This window comes from Chenopodium quinoa, unplaced genomic scaffold (genome assembly GCF_001683475.1).
Source record: "Chenopodium quinoa cultivar QQ74 unplaced genomic scaffold, ASM168347v1, whole genome shotgun sequence".
Lineage (NCBI taxonomy): Eukaryota > Viridiplantae > Streptophyta > Magnoliopsida > Caryophyllales > Amaranthaceae > Chenopodium > Chenopodium quinoa.
This window is the reverse complement of record NW_018743136.1, coordinates 578574-598845: the sequence shown is the minus strand read 5'-3', so window position 1 is coordinate 598845 and position 20272 is coordinate 578574. Positions and strand designations below refer to the sequence as shown.

The 20272-nt window shown below is 33.0% G+C and overlaps 1 protein-coding gene across 1 annotated transcript; it reads right to left on the bottom strand.

The window, feature by feature from the left end:
• Positions 1-223: 223 nt before the first annotated feature.
• Positions 224-6460, bottom strand: LOC110732044 (probable inactive heme oxygenase 2, chloroplastic). The gene is made up of 5 exons (XM_021911956.1): positions 5511-6460; positions 2554-2777; positions 1463-1570; positions 1265-1361; positions 224-702 (listed from the first exon to the last, which is right to left on the bottom strand). Exons 1-4 carry the CDS (start codon positions 6067-6069, stop codon positions 1266-1268), a joined length of 987 nt encoding a protein of 328 aa, XP_021767648.1. The 5' UTR covers positions 6070-6460; the 3' UTR covers positions 224-702; position 1265.
• Positions 6461-20272: the final 13812 nt, after the last annotated feature.

The window sequence follows — 20272 nt, the reverse complement described above, 5'->3', positions numbered from 1 at the left end:
GAGGAGATAGAAAATAGCGCCTGAAAGAGGAAGGAGAAGAGAGAAAAAACGCAAGAGTTTTGTTTGACCGGGATTTAATTGTGGCCGTTGGATGTAATTGATCCAACGGTTATAATTAGTCCTCACATATAATAGGGTTCTCACATAAGGGATGTGGTCTCATACGATCCCATTTATATATATATATATATATATATATATGTTGATTAATAATATTGCTAGACTTTCATAAAATAAATAAATAATTTTAGTCACAATTTTTTTCATAATACTTCGAACTTTTAGTAAAAAAAATTCCCATTTACAAGACATGAACTTCCTGAATTTACAGAGTCATGAACATGATTTATACAAGGGAAGTGATAGTCCAGGTCATTTGATGGAATGACAGATAGCCCAGTGTGTGGCTGAGTTGATCCCAGTTATGCAAAGTCTTAGCCAATTCAACAAAAGAAGCAATTGTATTTAGGCAAAGGGCGAGCAACGTGAACCCTTCTGGACTTTCGATTCTGCAAACACGAGCTTTGTGCATGCAGATATGATCGCTTTTGGCACCAACCACATGAACCTACCAGCAAGTTGCAACAGCAGGTTGATGATTACACCTCCATCCATAATTTTTAGAACAGATTGCTTTCCAGGAGAGGCATCAAGGAACCAGGAATGGGGTCAGATGCAGCGGGGAACTATAGATCATAATTCCTGTTTAACAGAAGCAAAATTACTGTTCGTATTCAAATAAAATGATGAGAAAACAGGACAATGTCAGCTAGATCAGGGGAAAATTAAAACAGTAGATCAGATATGAGAAAATTTAGAAGTATCTATACTACAAGGCTACTAACAGAATGCTAAACTGAAAGATTTTCTTTTATATCCAACTGTTCACAGTTTCACGCACTGTAGTCTGAACTCCAGATTGGCAGAAAGCACATAAAAGATGCCAATTTTTGGCTTTCTAATCATGGGTGTGAGATGAATAGGTGTAAATACGAAAACTCAGCAAACAAGCGATACACATCTAAAATGGGAGAGGAATTGAGAGATGTTAAGAATTGGTTTCAGAACAACGCTATGTATTCCAGGACAAGTACCTACTTAATGAACACATCATTACATCAGATCAATTCTACCCTTGAGAAATTGCTCCCCTACCGCCGCCCCAACCATGGAAACAAAAGCAGAAGGAATCCAGGACTATGGGAACAGAAGCCAGATTAACATAAATAACAGTAAAATAAAATATAAGGTGATTTTAGCTTACCTTATAAGATGATGATAAGGCGCACAATTTGACCAAGGTACCTAAATGATTTTGTAGTCTCTTTTAAGCATTTGTTTTTGGCATCACGAGACCAATGCTGCAATACAAGCATATACTTACTCCTAAACTGAATTTAAACAGGCTAAACAAAAACAGAAAGCAATGAAGGAAACTGATGTGATAATCTCAGGCACCCACCTCCGCGAGCCTATTAAGTGTTTCTCTAATCCCTTGCAGGAATACTTGCTCATCTCCATCCCAGTTAAAGAACTCCAATTGCCTTTCCTTTAGAAGCTTATCAGCAACCTGATCAAGATTAGGTGCAAAAAAAGGGCAGTATGTGTTAATTACTACTAGGATGAGAAGATTTCATCCATTAAAAGACTTAGATAACTGCAAGAAATGGTGGAAACTGATCAAATCATTGACAAACAACGCAAGCAAAGATTGAAAATCATCAACAAAACCCAGATCAGGAAGATAATTCATAGTACTTAGTTGCAAATGTGTGCCATAAGCAGCATAAAGTGGACATGGTTCTCCAGCACCTAAAGTTTTCTATCCAGCCTAGTAATAGGGGAACCCCTATAATGTACTTGGGTACACCAAAGAGCTATGTGTACCCAATGGTATTTTGCATATTAGATTTTTACTTTTTTTTAATCATTTGGAGAGATAAAATTAACCAAAATCTTATCTGGGTGCACCTTATTTGTATGATATTATAGTAGCCTACAACAAAAAGGCGAAGAGCAATAAGGTTCCAACAGTTGGCAGGGTCTGATACACGAATATACGTTACCAGTAGAGACTATCACTCCAGTAATGCATCGAATTTTAGAGGACTTGCAGAAAGAAAGGTTGGAATATATTTAATAAAAAAAAGCTACAAATAGTCAAAACATTTTTCTTTCAAGTTTACAAATGCATTAAAAAAGAAAAAAGAAAGAAGAAAAACACGCACACATGCAAACACTGCAAAAAATGACATAATACAAAAAACTCGCCTTTCCATCCAGAAGTGTAAGGAAATAGCCACATAAATGAAAAAATATACAGCTCCTTTATTATCCAATTATTTCATTGGAAAAACATTGGAGCAGTTGTGCAAGTTGCAAGATAATCATGGATACATGACTCCTAAGTTTTAACACTTGCTGACATTCATGACAAAACATTGTGTAAAGTTTCACAGGATGATATAGAAGGCCTATTTAGCTGGCATACAATCTACATGTTTTTTTTATGGTACAAAACATTCTCAGTAATCAGAAAAGTGGCCAACACACCTGCTTTGCTATCACTTGCCCAGCAGCTATGTGGGAGAAGTACACATTGTAAAAGTGGGAGAGAAATAATGGGGGACTTGTTTCTGCAAGCTCCTTCAAATATGAGGCATAAGAAATTCCAGGATTGCTAGGCTCAGGAATTGCCATACCTTGTTGGCTGAACCATTCTAGGTCCTGGGCCAAACCCTCTGATCTTTCTAATCCAGTTCTCCTAAAGTATGCATCTGTTCATCAATAGCCAAAAGTCAATATTAAAGACCATCAAAATCAACAAGACTACATTATCGGACAATCTTCATGTATAATAAGGCGCCAGTCTTATCAAAAAGCTTAAACAATAGAAAAGTAGCAGCTCTCTGGTATATTATTGCAGCTCCAATGCAACAGTGCTTCAAGCCACCTTGTTTTAACATGAGTACATGACCAATAAGGCATCCATTTCTCAATCTACTTCTGGAGGAATATGAAGGATATTCAGCATGAAACAAAATACATTACAAGTAGTAGCCTGGACTTAGTTTCAAAATTCCATTTGATGCCATGGTGCATTGTGCCAAGCTTTTTGCAAACCGCTCCTATATTGTAAGTCTTGAACTTGAGACTCCTCACATGCACCAAGAAAAATAAGGATGCACAGATAACTGGGATAATGAAATAATACCTTTTTGCAAAAACGGAGAATCCTTACAATAATTCCTACCATTAAGCAACTGTCGTTCCTCATCACAGCCACTAGCCCACTACTATAACTTAGGCTCACTTGGCTAATTCATAAATATAGTGGTTCTATATTAATTAGAGCATGAAGCATGAATCTTAAATAGACCTGGTTCACCATTAATTTATTGTGGACTATATTAGAGACACTATGGCTATTTTATTAAAAAAATAAGGTCACTATGTAAAAATACAGGTTATTATGTTAAATTAAAAGTCCATAGGGTTATTATAAAGGTCATGAAAGGTTAATATTATTTTATGAAATTCTAATATACCAGTCAATATGAATAATAAAGGTTACTAAGTTAAAATTAGGGTCACTATGTTCAAAAATTGCGCGCGTATGGACCTCAGGTTGACACACCTATTAATCTCCCTTATATTTAGTTTTTTTTGGGTTTGATTAGTCTTGACATGTTCAAATAAAATAAGCGCTAATAAGTTCAATCTAATATATATATATAAAGGGGAGTTTTTTCCCGAGTTTTTAGAGAGCCACATAGGATCTAATTTTCTTAGTGTGCCATATAGAATTATAAATTTTAATAGTAGCCAATTAAATAAGAAATTATTAAAATCTTTTATAATTAAATAATTCAAATGCCACGTAAGCAAAATTGGCGAATGTCATTTTAAATTTAAATTAATTAAATATAAAATATTATCTTTTGATATTAGGAACTTTATTAAATTTATAATTAATTTTAGCACATTAATTAAAAAAATTTATTTTAAAAAATTCAAACAAACCGTGCATTGCACGGGTTTCATCTAATTATGATAAAATAAGGAACATTAAGTTGAGATAAGATATAACAAAAGCTAATAAGTCGTAAAAAGATAAGTAAGGGCAATAAACTAAAACATATTTAAGTTGCAATAACGCCCAAATAATACCTAGCTAATGAACGCCACTATTTCATTCTTGTCCCTTATCTACTATCAAATAAATAGACAAGGGCCAATAAAACTTCAAAGCACTAGGCTACACATGTTAAATAAGGGCTAATAAATTCAAACTTCACATATCTTGCTAATGAACGCCCCTGAACCCTTAGATAATCATTTAAAATATTTCCTAAAATGGCATTAACTTGGAAATGCATGTCAAAATCAAGCGACGATCAGTATAATTAATGTTCATTTCAATTTAATATCTCTAATTTTAGTTATCTTATCCGGGCTTTTGTTAGCTTTTTCCATAAGTTTATTTCAGGTTCAATAAGTTTACGGTTAAAGTATGATACATTATAAGGTCTAAAGATGTTAGCGCACTACTTATGCCTACATATATGAAGTTTCTATTGCATTGAGAGGTTTTTCCAAAAGCATTTGGAGCAACTTTTTTTTTTCCCTATGGGTGCAACTCATGTCTTGCAAAAAGTATCCTTGGGCTATGGTAAGAAGCTACACAACGCAGTCTTAATTCAAACTACAATCGATTGTATGTAGCAAGTCCAACAAAATCCATGGCTAAAACCAACAGGAATAAGTAGCAATTCCAATAACTTAACCTGTAATCTAGCCAAAAAAATTTACAATCATGCAGTCTCAACTCAAAATACAAAGTACAAACACAAGTACCGATTTCAAGAAACTTTACAAAATCGTCAAGCTAACAGTTTCAGCTCAAACTAAAAATCACGGTAAGTAATAAAATTTACCAAGTAGTCTAGCAAACAGTCTCAACTCAAACTACATATCATGGTTAGTAACTAACTAACTACTCCAATAAACTTTACCTACACTAGAAGTCTCCGACTTTAGCATTAAATCCACAACAATATCCAATATCCACACAATCTTAACTCCAACTACAAACGAGTAAGTACCAATTCCAAAAGAATCCAGAACTACAAATTAAAGTAAGTAGCAATACACGCAGTATTAACTCGAACTACAAATGAAAGTAAGTAGCAATTCCAATAGAATCTACGCAATCTTAACTCAAACTTCAAATGAAAGTAAGTAGCAATTCTAATAGAATCTACGCAATCTTAACTCAAACTTCAAATGAAAGTAAGTAGCAATTCTAATAGAATCTACGCAATCTTAGCTCAAACTACAAACGAAAGTAAGTAGCAATTCCAATAGAATCTACACAATCTTAACTCGAACTACAAATGAAAAGTAAGTAGCAATTCCAATAGAATCCACAGTCTCATTTCAAACTACAAACAAGAGCAACTACCAATATAATTCCACATTATAAAAGTAAACAAAGTTCGAAAACTCACAAGAAACATCGTTCGAAACCTCGACAACACGTTCAATCGTTTCAAAAACGAGCTTACTATCAACCAAATACTTGAGAAACCCTTCAATACTAGGCTCCCAACTCCCATCAGACTCATCCCCATTATCAGACACATCATTCTTAGAAGACCCTTTATCATTCCGAAGTTTCATGGCAACAAACCTCATCTCTTCAGTAATCCCTTTACTCTCACCTGGGTATTCTTTCCTGTACCTCTTCCTCTTCTTCAGCACAGGTGGAGGTAACCCACCATTTGAAGACGACGTCGTTGAGGGAAATGGGTTTGATTCTCTCTCCTCAAATTGGTGTTCTTGTTCTAGTTCTTCTTCTGTATCTGATTCTGAAGAAGAAGTTGTAGTTGTTGTGAATGTGGGAATGGTGGTTTCAGAGGAGCAACAGATTTTGGCTGATAATTTGTTGGAATTTAATGGGGTTTTGAGCAATTTGAGTGAGGTGAGGGAATTAAGGGGGTGTTTGTGTTGGGTTGATAATGGGGATATGATGTTGTTTGAGGGGAGAGAAAATGCAATTGTCGCCATTTTTTAGCCAGCTTTTGGAAATTGGCCGTCTTGTCTCGTAAGGACTGCAATTAGATGAGCACCTACACGGACTATTGGCATTTGGCAATAGGAGTACTCCGAGTGTCCGAGTACTTTTTTTTTTTATCTAATTGCTGAATCACGTGACTCAGTGGCACTAAAGTATCTCCGCCAATGAGTATCTTAAGAGGAATGATGGACCGTTACCCGGTATAGGCTACCCCGCCCAATACCAAGTGACGTCAGATTTTTTTTTTAAGATAAATAACAGTACTTAATGACTTAATAACAGTATTTGATAAATTAATAAAAGTACCTTAATTTAAAATAACAGTTTTTAATAATACACTGATTTTTACTATAATTTGATCTGATAATTACTTTAAATGACTTTTAACGGTACTAGTTATCACAACTTTACTACTTATACATCAAAATAAATTAATTTAACAGTTTAAAAGCCCACCATGCTTCGCAATAATAGTTATTTAACTAGAGAGTTTTGACCAATACCTGAACTTAGTCGACAATGGAACCTCCGGCGTTCTGAGCTTTCGGCTTTATCAAGGTAGCTAACCCCAACCCTGTCTTCCTTAGATCAGGCTCAGCACATATCTAATTCGTTTCCTACCTTAGACCGTAATCTCTAATTAGACAATCCTTATTGTGTTTATGATGGAACTAAATAGAAAGATAACTCATTTGATATATAAGGTTCAAGGGGATAACGTTCCCTTCTTGAACGAAACTTTTATTTAATTTGAAAAGATTACAACACTCATATATTACAACAAACACACAAACTGAAAGCTTAAACAGACATAAGCTGAACTAGAGTTTTCTCTACTTTAAGAGAGATGGAGAACCAATCTGTCTCTTAAGGTGAGTATTTTTCTCTAGAGGACTCTCTAATGCTTTCAGAGCAATTCTCTAGCTAACTCTTCCAACTCTGTATTCACTTCTTGGCCTAAGTCCCTTTATATAGGGAAGCAAACTTACATAGGATTCTTATCCTGACTCGGCAAGCAATTTCTACACCATTGCTTTTTACAAAGATACTTTAAGATAGAAACAATTAATAAAACGTGGCTACAGTAAAGATGCCTTGAATTATTGCTGGTGTGGGATCATGCATTCATAATTTCATCCATCATCATTTCTTGCAGGCCTCCCTCACTATCTTTACTGTCTTCGTAAATAGGATTCTCTCTGCAAAGGTCTGCGACACATTTGGCTGCATACTCTTCATCCCAACTCATGAATGCTTCAAACAGATACTCATAGCCTTCAAATGACAGAAACTTTCCTCTTTCGATATCTTCTAAATATTTGTAGATTGACTCGGTGTTGTTTATGCCATCTACTAAATATTCTTTCATCTCGTTAGGCGCCACAATTGTTGTGTTACCAACATGAAACATGACAAGAGGAATTTCTTTCCTTTTTATAAAATCGTTAAGATATTGTGAAATGTAGAAAAATCCCAATGCTCTTGCTTCAGTTGGATTTCTAACAGTATTCTGACGAATTAGTATGGGATCTTTGCAATACCTCACTCCCCCAAATACTATTAAGTAATGCTGGGGACTAACTTTTCCTTCTTTAACTTCGATATTAGCACATTGTACCTTTACGCTTAACCGAAATTCGTCTTTTTTGTCATCACAATATTTTCGAACCTTGTTGAATGCGTACTGCTGGAACTTTGTAAGTCTTGGAAAGAAAGAGTCATTAGGAGTAGGGAATTCATAGAAATCATGTACCATTCCATAATCCCAAGCCTTGTAATGTATAATAATGAATGGAGCATTTTTATTAAGAGGATATGGGTAGATTCGCAATGATGCAACTTTAGAGTTTTTGGGAAACTCTACTCTTTCTCCCCATAGATCTCGAAGATCAAAGAATTTACTGGACCTTGTAGACACCAACTCGTACCATGTCCTAAAATCGTTATCTCTTATTTTGTTTAATATTGTATTTCGTACATCAGGAATGAGCTGAAATAACATAATTGTTATTTCGAACATCAATAACCTTTGGACTGCCCGATGGCAACCCTTAATTAAACCATCTCACGAACGTTGTTTTGCTGATATGATCAAGCCTTGCATTAAGGCCCAACTAGAGGGTGAAACCCGCTCCATTGCCTTTTCGGTCTCATCAATGAGAGTTTTCCTCTCTACATCCATCTTTTGAAGTTGGTATGCAGGAGGTTTTTGTGTAGTCTTGAGCTTCTTGGACGACATTAGCTAATTCTCTGGTCAAGCTGTCTGCCAAAGAATTCTTTGTTCCCTGTATATGTTCAACAGTAAAAGAGAATTGGTTAAGGTATAATTGCCAACGCAGGAGTCTCCCTTGTGCTTGCATATTAAACAAATTCTTTTTAACGAAACCGAGTATGCCTTTGCAATCTGTTCTTATTAAGAACTGTTTAGGGGCTAAGAAGATTAAAAACTTCTCGATCCCTCTAATAACTGCAAGGATTTCCTTTTGCATTGTAGGATAGTTTAACTCAGCTTTGTTAAAACTTCCACTGCTATATCTGCAAAGTCTTTCTCCTTCTTTTATTTCTAACACAGCACTCCAGTGCTCATTACTAGCATCTGTTTCAAGGATTAAATCATCTTCACTAGTAGGTAGTGTTAGTATAGGAAGGTCTTTACACATAGCTTTTAAATCTTGAACAATTTTGGAATCACTTTCCTTCCAGTTCCAAGTTATTTCTTTCTTGAGTTTTTGTTGTAATGGCTTTCTTAATAAAGCAAGATTTTCTATAAAATCAGAAGCATAGGTTAAACATCCTAGAAATCTTTCTAGTTGCTTTCTATCTTCAATTTTATAAGGAAATTTTTCAATCTTTCTAAAATATGTTTTTGCAATATTATTTGTCCTGCTTTAATTTCTAATCCAAGAAACTCAATTTCTTGTTTAGCATAAATACATTTATCAATTCCAAGGATTATACCATGCTCTGCACATTTTTGAGTTACTGCTTTAAGATCATTCTTATGTTGTTCTAAATCTTTTGAGAATATCAGAATATCATCTATATAGACCAAACAACAATGATTAAGTTCTCTAAAAATATTATCCATTCTTCTCTGAAATATTTGTGGAGCATTTTTTAATCCAAAAGGCATTACTAGCCATTCAAAATGCCCTTGAGGGGCACTAAATGCAGTTAAAGGAATGCTTTCTTCTTCCATTTTAATTTGCCAGTAGCCACTTTTACAATCCATTTTAGAAACCCATGTGGCTCCTTGTATTTTATTAAATAACACAGTTTTATTAGGAATATAATAGCCATCAAAAACAGTATTATCATTTAGTTGTTTATAATATTAATAACCATTCTAGCTTTACCTTTTTTTTCTTCTGCATGATTTCTTACCATGAATGCTGGACTATTATGAGGACTTTTGCTATTCCTTATTAGCTTTTTATTAAGAAACTCTTTTATTTGTTCATCAAATTCCTGAATATCTTGGTAGGTATAAACCATTTGTCTCACTCTAATAATCTTATTAGGATTTGTTAGAGTTATCTTAGCAAATGCTTTATCCTTTTCCCAATGTTCTAAAGGATTTGTTGAATATAGTTTTTCGCATAATTTTTCTTGTTGCTTATTTATCTGATTTATTAATGATGAATCACACTCAGAAATTCTAAGTGCAACCTCTCGTTGTGTAGGAGTAACCCTATCACCACGCTGGCTGCGCGTAAATTCCATTGTCTGATGAGTATAAGCCTTTGTTATTTTCTGTATGGGAACAAATGACCATTAATAGTAAAGATTATTTGATCAATAGTTTGAGTGCATGGGGAGTATAATCTTTGAAAATTATTTCCTATTATCATATCATGACTAGGTTGATTAGTTGCCCATAAAATGGGAATAACACATTGAACTCCTCCAATTTCTATTTTTAAATCTTCAATTATCTCTGTATGCATCGTGACACTATTATTAGCAATTCTAACTTGCATAGGATTTTTGGCCTTTTTCCACAAGAATTCTGGAAATAATGATCTCTTTCCAAAACATGTAGAACAACCACTATCAATATATGCACATAATCTATATTTATTGTAATCCTCAATGCATATATCAATTGGAATATAAATGCTATTAGGATTAGTACTGGATATTTCATTACAAGCTTCCATTTGCATATTAACTTCATCCTCATATACCGGTTCACTCACAGTTTTGGTTTTATATCTAATTACCTTCCGTTTATCAATAGGATTATTTGGATCTTCATTTAACTCGAAATTAGAATATGATCCCATATCAATGCTATGCCTTGCCGGTTGTTTTAAGGCTTTTTTGCTTTCATATTTTTCATTTAGTTTCTTTACTAGAACTAATATTTCTTCTTCATCCTCTTCTGGCTTTTCATCACCTTGTTTTTTCATTTTTATTATTGTTGAATTTTGTCTACTTAGACTTGGTGTTCTAAAACTCATATTTCTTTGTAATTTAGGTTTTGTATTCATTCCAATATGAAGTAGTCCTGATTCATCAATTAACATCTTACTTGATCTATTACTAACAGCAGGGTTCATAAAGAATTCTTCCCAAATTTTTTCAATTTCAATTTCATTAGGATTTACCTTTATAGGTGTAATTTTCTTCTTAGGACCTCTCCTTGCTCATATTTTTGAGCATCGACTATTTGTTTCTTAAAAGATGAGTCTATAGTGTTTACCAACTTATAAACCACCTTCCATCTTAATTGTATGGGTCGTATTCCTTTATGCATTTTCACTCCTTCTGTTAATAGCTTGATAGCTAAGAACTTTGACGCAAAGGAATCCTCTAAGCTCACATAATATCTAGGTTCACATATATAGCTTATCGTTCCTTGACTTAAGTTACATGTGATACCACTAATTATTTGATCATAAAATTCTTTATGTCTAATATCACAAACAAAACTCAAGCATTTAACATCCTTGCCAAAATCTTGCAAAGGAGTTATGTATACTTGTACTGCACCAATACAAATATAGCTATAATTTCCTTTTTCTTTATTTTTTTTAATACTTTTCCAGTTTATGATATTAATTTTGGCTGCTTTTTGTTCACAATCTTCGATTACTATACTTCCTTCCATTTCTTCACATAAATATTTAGTTCTAGTCTTAAAGAAAGAAGTTTTAAATATTTTATCTTTAGTGATTTGGGGAAAATTCCAGCTTTCTTTGTTTACTTGGTCTAGGTCATTATCTTCAAATGAATACTCAGCTCTTTTTAGTTGTCCTATTTTCATTTTGCTTTTATCTTCCTCATTGTCATCTGACTCTGAATTTTCTAATTCTTCTCCTTCCATCATGTTATTTATTTCTTCATAATTTTTATCTTCAAACTCATCATTAACTTCAGGTTCTTCATTATGCTCATTTTCTTCTTCTACGATTTCTACTATTCCTTTATTATTGCTTAAAGCTAATTCTAAAGCCTCGTCTTCTGGTAATTCTATATAATCCCAACTTCCTAAGGCTTCCATTAGTTTATGATTAGCTTTCTTACATTCATTAGAATAATGTCCTACTTCTCCACAAGACCAACACTTGCATGTTTTTTTTTCTCAGGACAATATGTTGCCTTTCTGAAAAACCTACTTGGCTTTCTATATTTATGTTTATAATACTTCTTCTTATAGGTTTCTCCTCTTGATCGGTCAAATTTATTTTTCTTATAGCTCTTTCTTTTATTATAGTTTTTTCTTTCGCATCCATAGTTATTTGGGAAATCCCAACAAGTGAGAAATTGTCTCTTCATTTGTTGAGTTCCTGCAACCTCTCTACACTTCTTATCAATCCACTTTCTAAGGAAAGCAATTCTATTACCTAGGGCATCCTTAGCTAAAAATTTCTCTCTCCATTCTTGATATTTTTCACTAATCTCTTCATTAAAAGGACTAGGTAATTTGTCGTAGAACATTCCAAGATTTGTTTCATTTTCACCAATTTTATAATAATATGTTTCAAATTCCATAATATAATCATCAACATATTTCATATTATAGATGGATAAATTACTTAACTTTCTTTGATATTCCATTCGTTTTTCATTAGGATCGGCTCTAGGACCAATGAACTCTAACTCAATATATTGACATAACTGCCTAAACATTCTTGTAGGTGATTCACTAGCTCTTAATGCAGTCTTTACTTCTTCATCTATTCCATCGTACCAATCTTCTACACAGCCGTAGAGACTATGTTCAATATAATTTAAGAAATTTTCTGAAGTCCATTCAGTATTTAAATTAATTACACTACTCATACTCTTTTTCCACTGATCTAAAACATTTTGTCTATCTCTTACTCCGTCTAACTTAAGTTTATAACCAGTTTGACTTATGGGTTCCAGAGTCACTTCTTCTTGTTTAGGTATTTTAGAAGGCATAATCTTGACATTAAACCGGGTAGTCTTCCCTGGTATGTATCTTGGCTGTGTGCAACTTCCTTCTCCTTGGTACCTGGTCTTTGGATAACATTGTTTACATTAATAATTTCTTCTCCAACATCATTATTATCCATTACTCTTTTTCCTAGTTTGTTTTCGATCTTTCGTTGAACAACTTCTATGGGTAGAAAGTCAAGATCATTTAACTTCATTAATCCCATTTGTTGATATAAATCTTCCTCTAAAGTAACATAATTATTTTCTTCTATTTCGTTATCAGAAGTAATCCCTTTTTTAGAAATTAAGTTCATGATTTCGTTAAGCTTATTAGGGTCTTCTTCTTTGTCGAATAGAACTTGTAATTCATTTATTTTTTTCCCCTGAAGATGAGGGCTCATGTTTAGTTTCTTTATTCTTTTCTTGGTTACTAGTAGGCCTTTTAGGGAGTGTTACAGTAAACTTTTTATTTTTATCTAGGTTTTGAAAAGGATATTTATATTTATATGGGACGATTTTATCTTTATTAGGTGATGCTTCTTTTCCAAATTGATGCCTAACTTCGTTTGTTAAAGCAAGTTGAACTTGTTTTACTTGTTCGTTTAGATCGCTTACTTTTTTATTAATATCTGTTTTGGTTATTGATATCTTATTTTCGATATTAATACAACGAGCATGTATGTTATCAACTTCCGATCTTAATTCGCCAATTTGATCTACAATATAATTAAGAACTGGGCCAAAATTACTAGTATTTTCAGGAATATGATAATAATGCTTAAAATCAGGTTTCTTACACTCAGTGGATGACCTAGTATTCTCCTGTTTTACTTAATTATTAATAACTTAATTAGCTTTTAACTGTATGGCTCTGATACCAAATCACGCAGCTTAACAGTTTCTAATTTAGAATTATTGTATTGTCTTTCTTGATAACAGATTTCACTTATATAATAACTGTATTTAAATATAATACTTAATTTTTAACACAAATACTTATTCTTTTAATATATAAGTACTGCTGAAAAGATCAAAATAACACCTCGAAAGCAATATTAAAGAAACATATAACAGTATTGAATTTTATTTTAACAAGCTAGAACATAAAATAACAGTATTAAAATAGGAAATAACTTTTTTCCAACACTTAGCGAAATTTTTTTTAACGGTGGTATGGACTTTCCTAGTCCCTCCTGGTAGTGGGCAATACTTTCTCGTACCTTACAGCATCACTATTGTTAGGAATGTTTTCATCCTTTCCCATTTTCTCTCTCCTTTCCTACACTTGACACATCACCTTCTCTTTCCTTCACATCACTTCCCACTATCTCCATCCTTTTACTCATCTTTTCCCTCAAAATTTCCCAACATCAATTAGTATCCTTTCCCACTTTCTCTCTCCTACTTACATATACCCCACCATTTATTCCTTTTTCAATTTACATATATTTATTAATATACATATACTAGATGAAGCCCGTGCGATGCACGGTTTGTTTGATTTTTGTTTTTTTTGTATTTATGAGCCTTAAATTTGTTATATATTTAGATAAAATTCCTAATATTAAAAGATAATATATAATATTTAATTAATTTAAATTTAAAAATCTCATTCGCCAATTTTGCTTACATGACATTTGAATTATTTAATTCTAAAAGAAATTAATAATCTCCTATTTAATTGGCTACTACTAAGATTTATAATCTTACATGGCGCACTAAGAAAATTAGATCCTATGTGGCTCTCTAAAAACTCGGGAAAAAACTCCCCTATATATATATATATATTAGATTTATTAATATACTTAATTATTTCCTTTTCAAATTTGTACTCATTTTATAGAATTTTTTTTTATGGCCGTTGGTGTTTTTGGATTTTCAAAATAAGTTACCGTTTGCAAATTATAGCCGTTATACGATTTTGGAGCAACAAAAATAGTAAACAAATAATTACTTGACAAGTGTCAAGATTGTGTGGGATGTATATTGTGAAATATAGTTGTTGTACTGCTGCTTTGTTAATTCTTGCATGTTGCATGACGCATGGGCCGAGGACGTCATTCCTTTCCATAGAAAGGAAACTCCAATTTTCTTTCCCTAAAAGTAACCTTTCCCAAGTACCAGCATTGATGAGGAAACTAAAAGGAGACCAAAAAGCATAGGAAAGGATTGAGAAAGTATCTGATGCTGGTGCTCTTAGAGCAACCCTAATGGTTGTTGCTAGAGACTTGCTTACAATTTTCAAAAGTCACTAGCTATTAGCAAAAATGCAATTATATTATATAAGCTAGTTTGCTTTATAAACTGTTTCCAAAATTATTAGAGATCAATATATTAAAGTAATTAAATTTCTAGGGCTAAATGAAAAATATTTAGTTAACAAGCTACTAGCTAACCATTAGGGCACAAAATATCTATAAATAAAGTTATATTGAAATCATATGATGCATGACAAGTTAATTTACAATTAACTTACCATTGAAATTTCTCTTAGAGCAAACACAATCGTTGCGGGCAACCATTGTTGTTATAGGTTATTTTATTAATTTCTCTATCTTTCACCTCACTTATAACCACGCTTATACTCATTTAATAACCAATATATCTCAATAATCAATCACAACTTTTTAGTTATACATTTTCTCTTTTTTACTTTTACCCAACCCCACCACACAATCTCTCTCTAAAATCCTATAATATATAACTAATGTCCTTGGTAATAATCAATCAAAACTAATAATTATTTAGCATACATTGATTAGATAAAAAGACTTATGATTGAAAATAATGCATTATGAGATTTTTTTTTTTTTTTTTGAGAAAAACAGAGCAGTATATTGATTAAATAAAATCAAGTTTGGCCAAGGTTATTTAACCTTGAAGGAACAAACCCATGCACTTTGAGATTTAATTAGTAAGTAATTAGTCGTTAATTAAGAAATAAACAATAATTAAAACTTTACTAAATTCCATAATAATAAAAATAATTAAATAATACATATCCTATCAAATGACAACAGTCTTTGAAAGATAACAATGAACCATGATTTGTTACGATTACACATCCATTAGCGCATATTATTTTGCCTACTATCAACACCAAATTTGAGCCACATATGTTCAACTGATTCTTTCTTCAAGGCTTTATGTATAGTTTCATCAAGAACACAAGCTCTATTAATCATGTAATTTTCCAAACTTGCAGTTCGGTTGTTACTATTTTGGAACTGAAAAGGCTCTTCATTATTTCCATTACTTGATGACGCATTTGTAGCTTAATCATATTCATTTGGGTCTTAATATGTTTTTATGTATCTCTTTCATCCTCATCGATCATATTGTGCATAAGATACATGCTATCATTATTTTTTCGAAGATTGATGCGTCACGAGCTAGCGCATGATTTCATGTTATTGCAAAACGAGCTTGTAGTACTCCAAAAGCACACTCAACATCCTTTCGTCTAACTTCTTGTACTTTGGCAAAAAGGCCTTCTTTTTTTCATTTGTAGTAGTGAAATTGTAGGAATAAACGCTGCCCATTAAGGATATATACCATCAGTGAAATAATACCCCATATTGTATTGATGATCATTCAAAACATAGTTCATAGATGGTGCACGACCTTCAAAAACATCGTTAAACTTCTTCAACAAATTGCTCCTTAGTTCTTGAGCTTCCGAAGTTAAGTTTGGCTTTGAACCGAGGTGTTTAAATACCTCCATTTTAATTTTTCTTTGATTCCTTGCTTCCTTTTCCCTTTCTAGTTGCAACCTTGTAAGCTCCACTTTATTTTCATATTGCCTTATAAGGTTTATGTTCTAGATAGTGTCCAACCATTATGCTGCCATGCTCTAAGTGACATGTTTGCCATCTTGCTATCTTTATTTTTGCTAGATTTGTTGCTAGAAGGGGGAATATTTCAAGCATCCCACACTTGAGCCCCACTATGATCATACACTTAAGTATGGTGGTGTCCAAAGGGAAGGAAGCTAGAGTAAAAGAGTTGCCAACAAGTTCTAGGAACTTGTAAACCGTTCACAGGGTGAAGGTTACACCCCTTCACGGTCCATGAGATCGCTAACTCCATAGTGGTCTGGAACCATGACTGGATATCCGAGGATGAAGGTATAAATCCAACCTAAAAGAGATTGAACCTGCCCTAAAAATAGGCCTCTACTTTATTCTTCTCATATTCATGTGCCCTTTCTGACTAACATACAATAAATAGGTTAACCCTAAACCTGTTTAATCTATGTTGGTTATATATTAATGCACAAACAAATTTATTATTGGCGATCGATCACTTGAATTATAATCATATTAGCCCAAACAAGATTATTAATTATCTTATTAAGCGTGATTACAAATACAAATTCCTTTTAAACATGCATAAAAGGCGTGATCAAACAATAACAATAATACCAAGAAACACAACAATCATCATAATCTCAATCTCATTAAAGCAATAATATATTAGCAAGATCCTAGGCATGATACTAACAAGATTAATAACAAATCCTAGCATGTCACTAAACATAAAGATCACAGCTTTATCCCTAAGATGATACTAATATGATATTAAAAAGAATAGGAAATAAACCTAAACATAATACTAGAAAGAATTAAATAGCATCCTAACATGATACTAGGAATTAAAATAATTAAAGCATGCATTCTATATCAAAATAATAATAGAGTAATTAAATTACTTACTTTGATGCCTCGTAACTCTTTCTAATAACAAAATACACACGTTAGTAACTTCAAGGAAAATATTAAATAAAACAATTAAATAAAATAATTGAAATAGAGGTTTGAGATCAAACCTTTAGAAATTATCAACCTTTCACGTCTAGGGCGAAGACAACTTTGAACTTGTCTAGGTGTGTCTGGGACTTGTGAATGCGGAATTTTGTGAAAGGGAAGGTTTAAAAAGTGGGAGAAGAATAAACTTCTAGCTTTTAGAGAGTTAAGGATGATTAGATGATTGAATGTGAATGAATAAAAACAGGGAAATACGACCCCTATTTATAAGAAAATAGTCTGGAATCGATAGAAAAAAATCATAATTTGAATAGGAATAAAATCAACCCCTGTCGCCAGCGACAAAGCCCAGCGCGAAACGACAAGCATCACGCATGGCGACAGGCTATGTCGTCTGGCGAAAACTTTGTCGTTTGGCGTTAATCAAAAGATAAAACGCGCTTTTGTACGGAATCCTCTTCTTAATATAATTAAGCAATTTTAACTTTGTTTTAATTAATTTAAAATCAGATTTTATCAAAATAAAACACTCGTTTTATTTCAAACCAAATTCATTATTTTCCTAAAAAGATTAATTATCAATCCTAATGATATTAGAACTCAAAATAACCATCTAGACTATTCTAGAAGATTAGGATTAATCCTAATAATTTTAGGAATAATAATTAATGGGCCCTCCACTAGATCATTGGGCCATAAAACCATTTCAGACCCAATTCAGGATTTTGACCATGAATTCCTCATTATTCATCGGAATTAGGCTTATAATATATCATTGGAAAGCTATTTACGAGCTCGACCCAAATACACTATTATTGGACCCTTGTTATGGACCAAGCTAAATTGGACTAGCTATTTTCATAAAATAGGGAAGATTTTTGAAAACGTAAAGAAATTTTTTATTAAAACGACCGCATCACAAGGCTTTTCACACTTTCACCTCATTTGATAATCAAGCGACGTGAAAAGTATTCATCACTAGGCTTGGTTTTTGGGGAGACACATTTGGGTGTCTACAAAAGCCCCCACGTTTACTGAGTTTGGAGAAACGCAAGTTTCGAAAATAAAAGTCAAAGTAGCGACAGGGACGGAGAATTGATTAAGAACGTTCTACGATCCTAAATCATTCTTGTAACGCCGATACCTGTTAAACATATAAAAGAGTTAAAAAAACATGTACCTTGCACCGTCGAGTACAGACCTCTGGGGTACCTGATTTTGTTGCTGCATTTTGTTGTAACAACCTCCACAGTGCCTCATGAACACCATCGTCGAAGACCGCTGCTTGTAATTATCCTCGATTGTTTGTGATAATCCTCCACAGTACCTCAGGAACATCGTCGAAGGTGACTGCTTGTAACCATCGTCGAAGGTGACAATCTCCTCTATACCTTGGGGCATCGTTGAAGACCGCTGCTTATAGCTATCTTCAGTTTTATAATGATAACCTTCCTAGGAAAATTATCAAAGACCACCGCTTGTTGCTCCTCAGTGCTTTGCTTGAATTTGTTGCTGTGCCAGTACCTCGGTGCATTTTGTAAATGAGTCGGTACCTTGGCGCTTGAGCTTGCTTTTGAACCATTATCTTAGTGCTTGTGCATGCTTCGTGAACCATTACCTAGGTGCTTTGATGACCCAATGCTTATGCGCTTTAAGCTAAGTGAGACGACCATAGTCAGGTCGATCACTTACCGTAATTGTAACACCCCCAAATCTCCTTCTACGGAAATACTAGTATAATACGTATAATTATACCGTAGAGATAGACTTGGGCGTATTACCGCCGCGTGATTACGCAAGGCTACTCAAAATACTTAACTCAACTTGTAGCGGAAACTCAATTTTCTTTTATTAATACTTATAAAAATAGCAACATTGTTATGAGTGCTCAAAAATAAAGACAAGACCAACATTCCTAAAATAGGTGAAGCAAATCCTTGGATTCCCATATGCTCATTCATGACTCCACCTGAAAATAGTCAACACTGCTTACCATTACGGTAAATAGGGCGAACCAAAACAAATAAGAAATACGGATTAGCAAAATATGCTAAATACAATAAGTGCAAGATAGTGTAAACTCAATTTATTTGCAAACATGCTTTTAAAACCAATTCCAATAATTAATCCAAGAAATTCAAAACTCAATATTCCAAAACCGATTCCAAATATTCAATATTCAAAATAATAGTTAATAAAAACAATTCCTTTATTAAGAACCAATTCTTTTTGATCCAATTCCTCACCCAAGTGTGCACACCCCCCAAGCTAGGCTCCTTATATTACAAGGCTATTCTTGAGGAAAGATCTGATCATACAAAGTCCAAGGTATTATCAAAACCAAATCCGCATAGTGGGATTACTAACATGCTTATAAAGCATTAATAATAATAATTCAATGGGTCAATAAATCCTTTTAATATCCAATAGTTCCCAATATTATTTAAACACGATAAGTAATCCAAACCATTCAAAACATGATTTAAAAATCAATCATTCAAATACTTTTATTAAAATAAATACCTTCAAACATATTTATTTCAAAATCAATTTAATTCAATCACCAATCAAATCGTGTAAAACATGTTATTCAAAACAATTACTTTCAAAGGTATCGAGCCACCTAAACGTACCTTGATCCTTGCTAGAAAAACCACACAAAAATAACCTCAAGAACCTTGACTGAACACACCCTACAAATAAATATAACCTTAATCAATATAAGGTTAACAAATAATCACAAATAATTAAATTAAAACCTCCCAACTATATGTAGATGAACCTTTTAACATAAAGGTTATTAAAAATCCGATTTTATATAAATAAAACTACTCATAATAATTATTTATAAATCCCCATAATAATAATAATAATAATAATAATAATTGAATAAGAGAAGAGAATAAGAAAAGATAAGAAACCAAGGAAAAGAGAAGAATTGGATTTGCGTTGGAAAGAATAGGCAGAACTTTCATAGGCTATAAATCCTTTGATATAACTCCGAATTGGGTGATTCTTG

Bases quoted from the DNA above. Each gene is read 5' to 3' on its own strand.
- LOC110732044 (XM_021911956.1), bottom strand. From the start codon at position 6,069: ATGGCGACAATTGCATTTTCTCTCCCCTCAAACAACATCATATCCCCA. The intron at 2,778-5,510 runs GTGAGTTTTCGA...ATTGATGAACAG, and splicing joins GGTTTCGAACGATGTTTCTT to ATGCATACTTTAGGAGAACT. The intron at 1,571-2,553 runs GTGTGTTGGCCA...AATCTTGATCAG, and splicing joins GGCAAGTGATAGCAAAGCAG to GTTGCTGATAAGCTTCTAAA.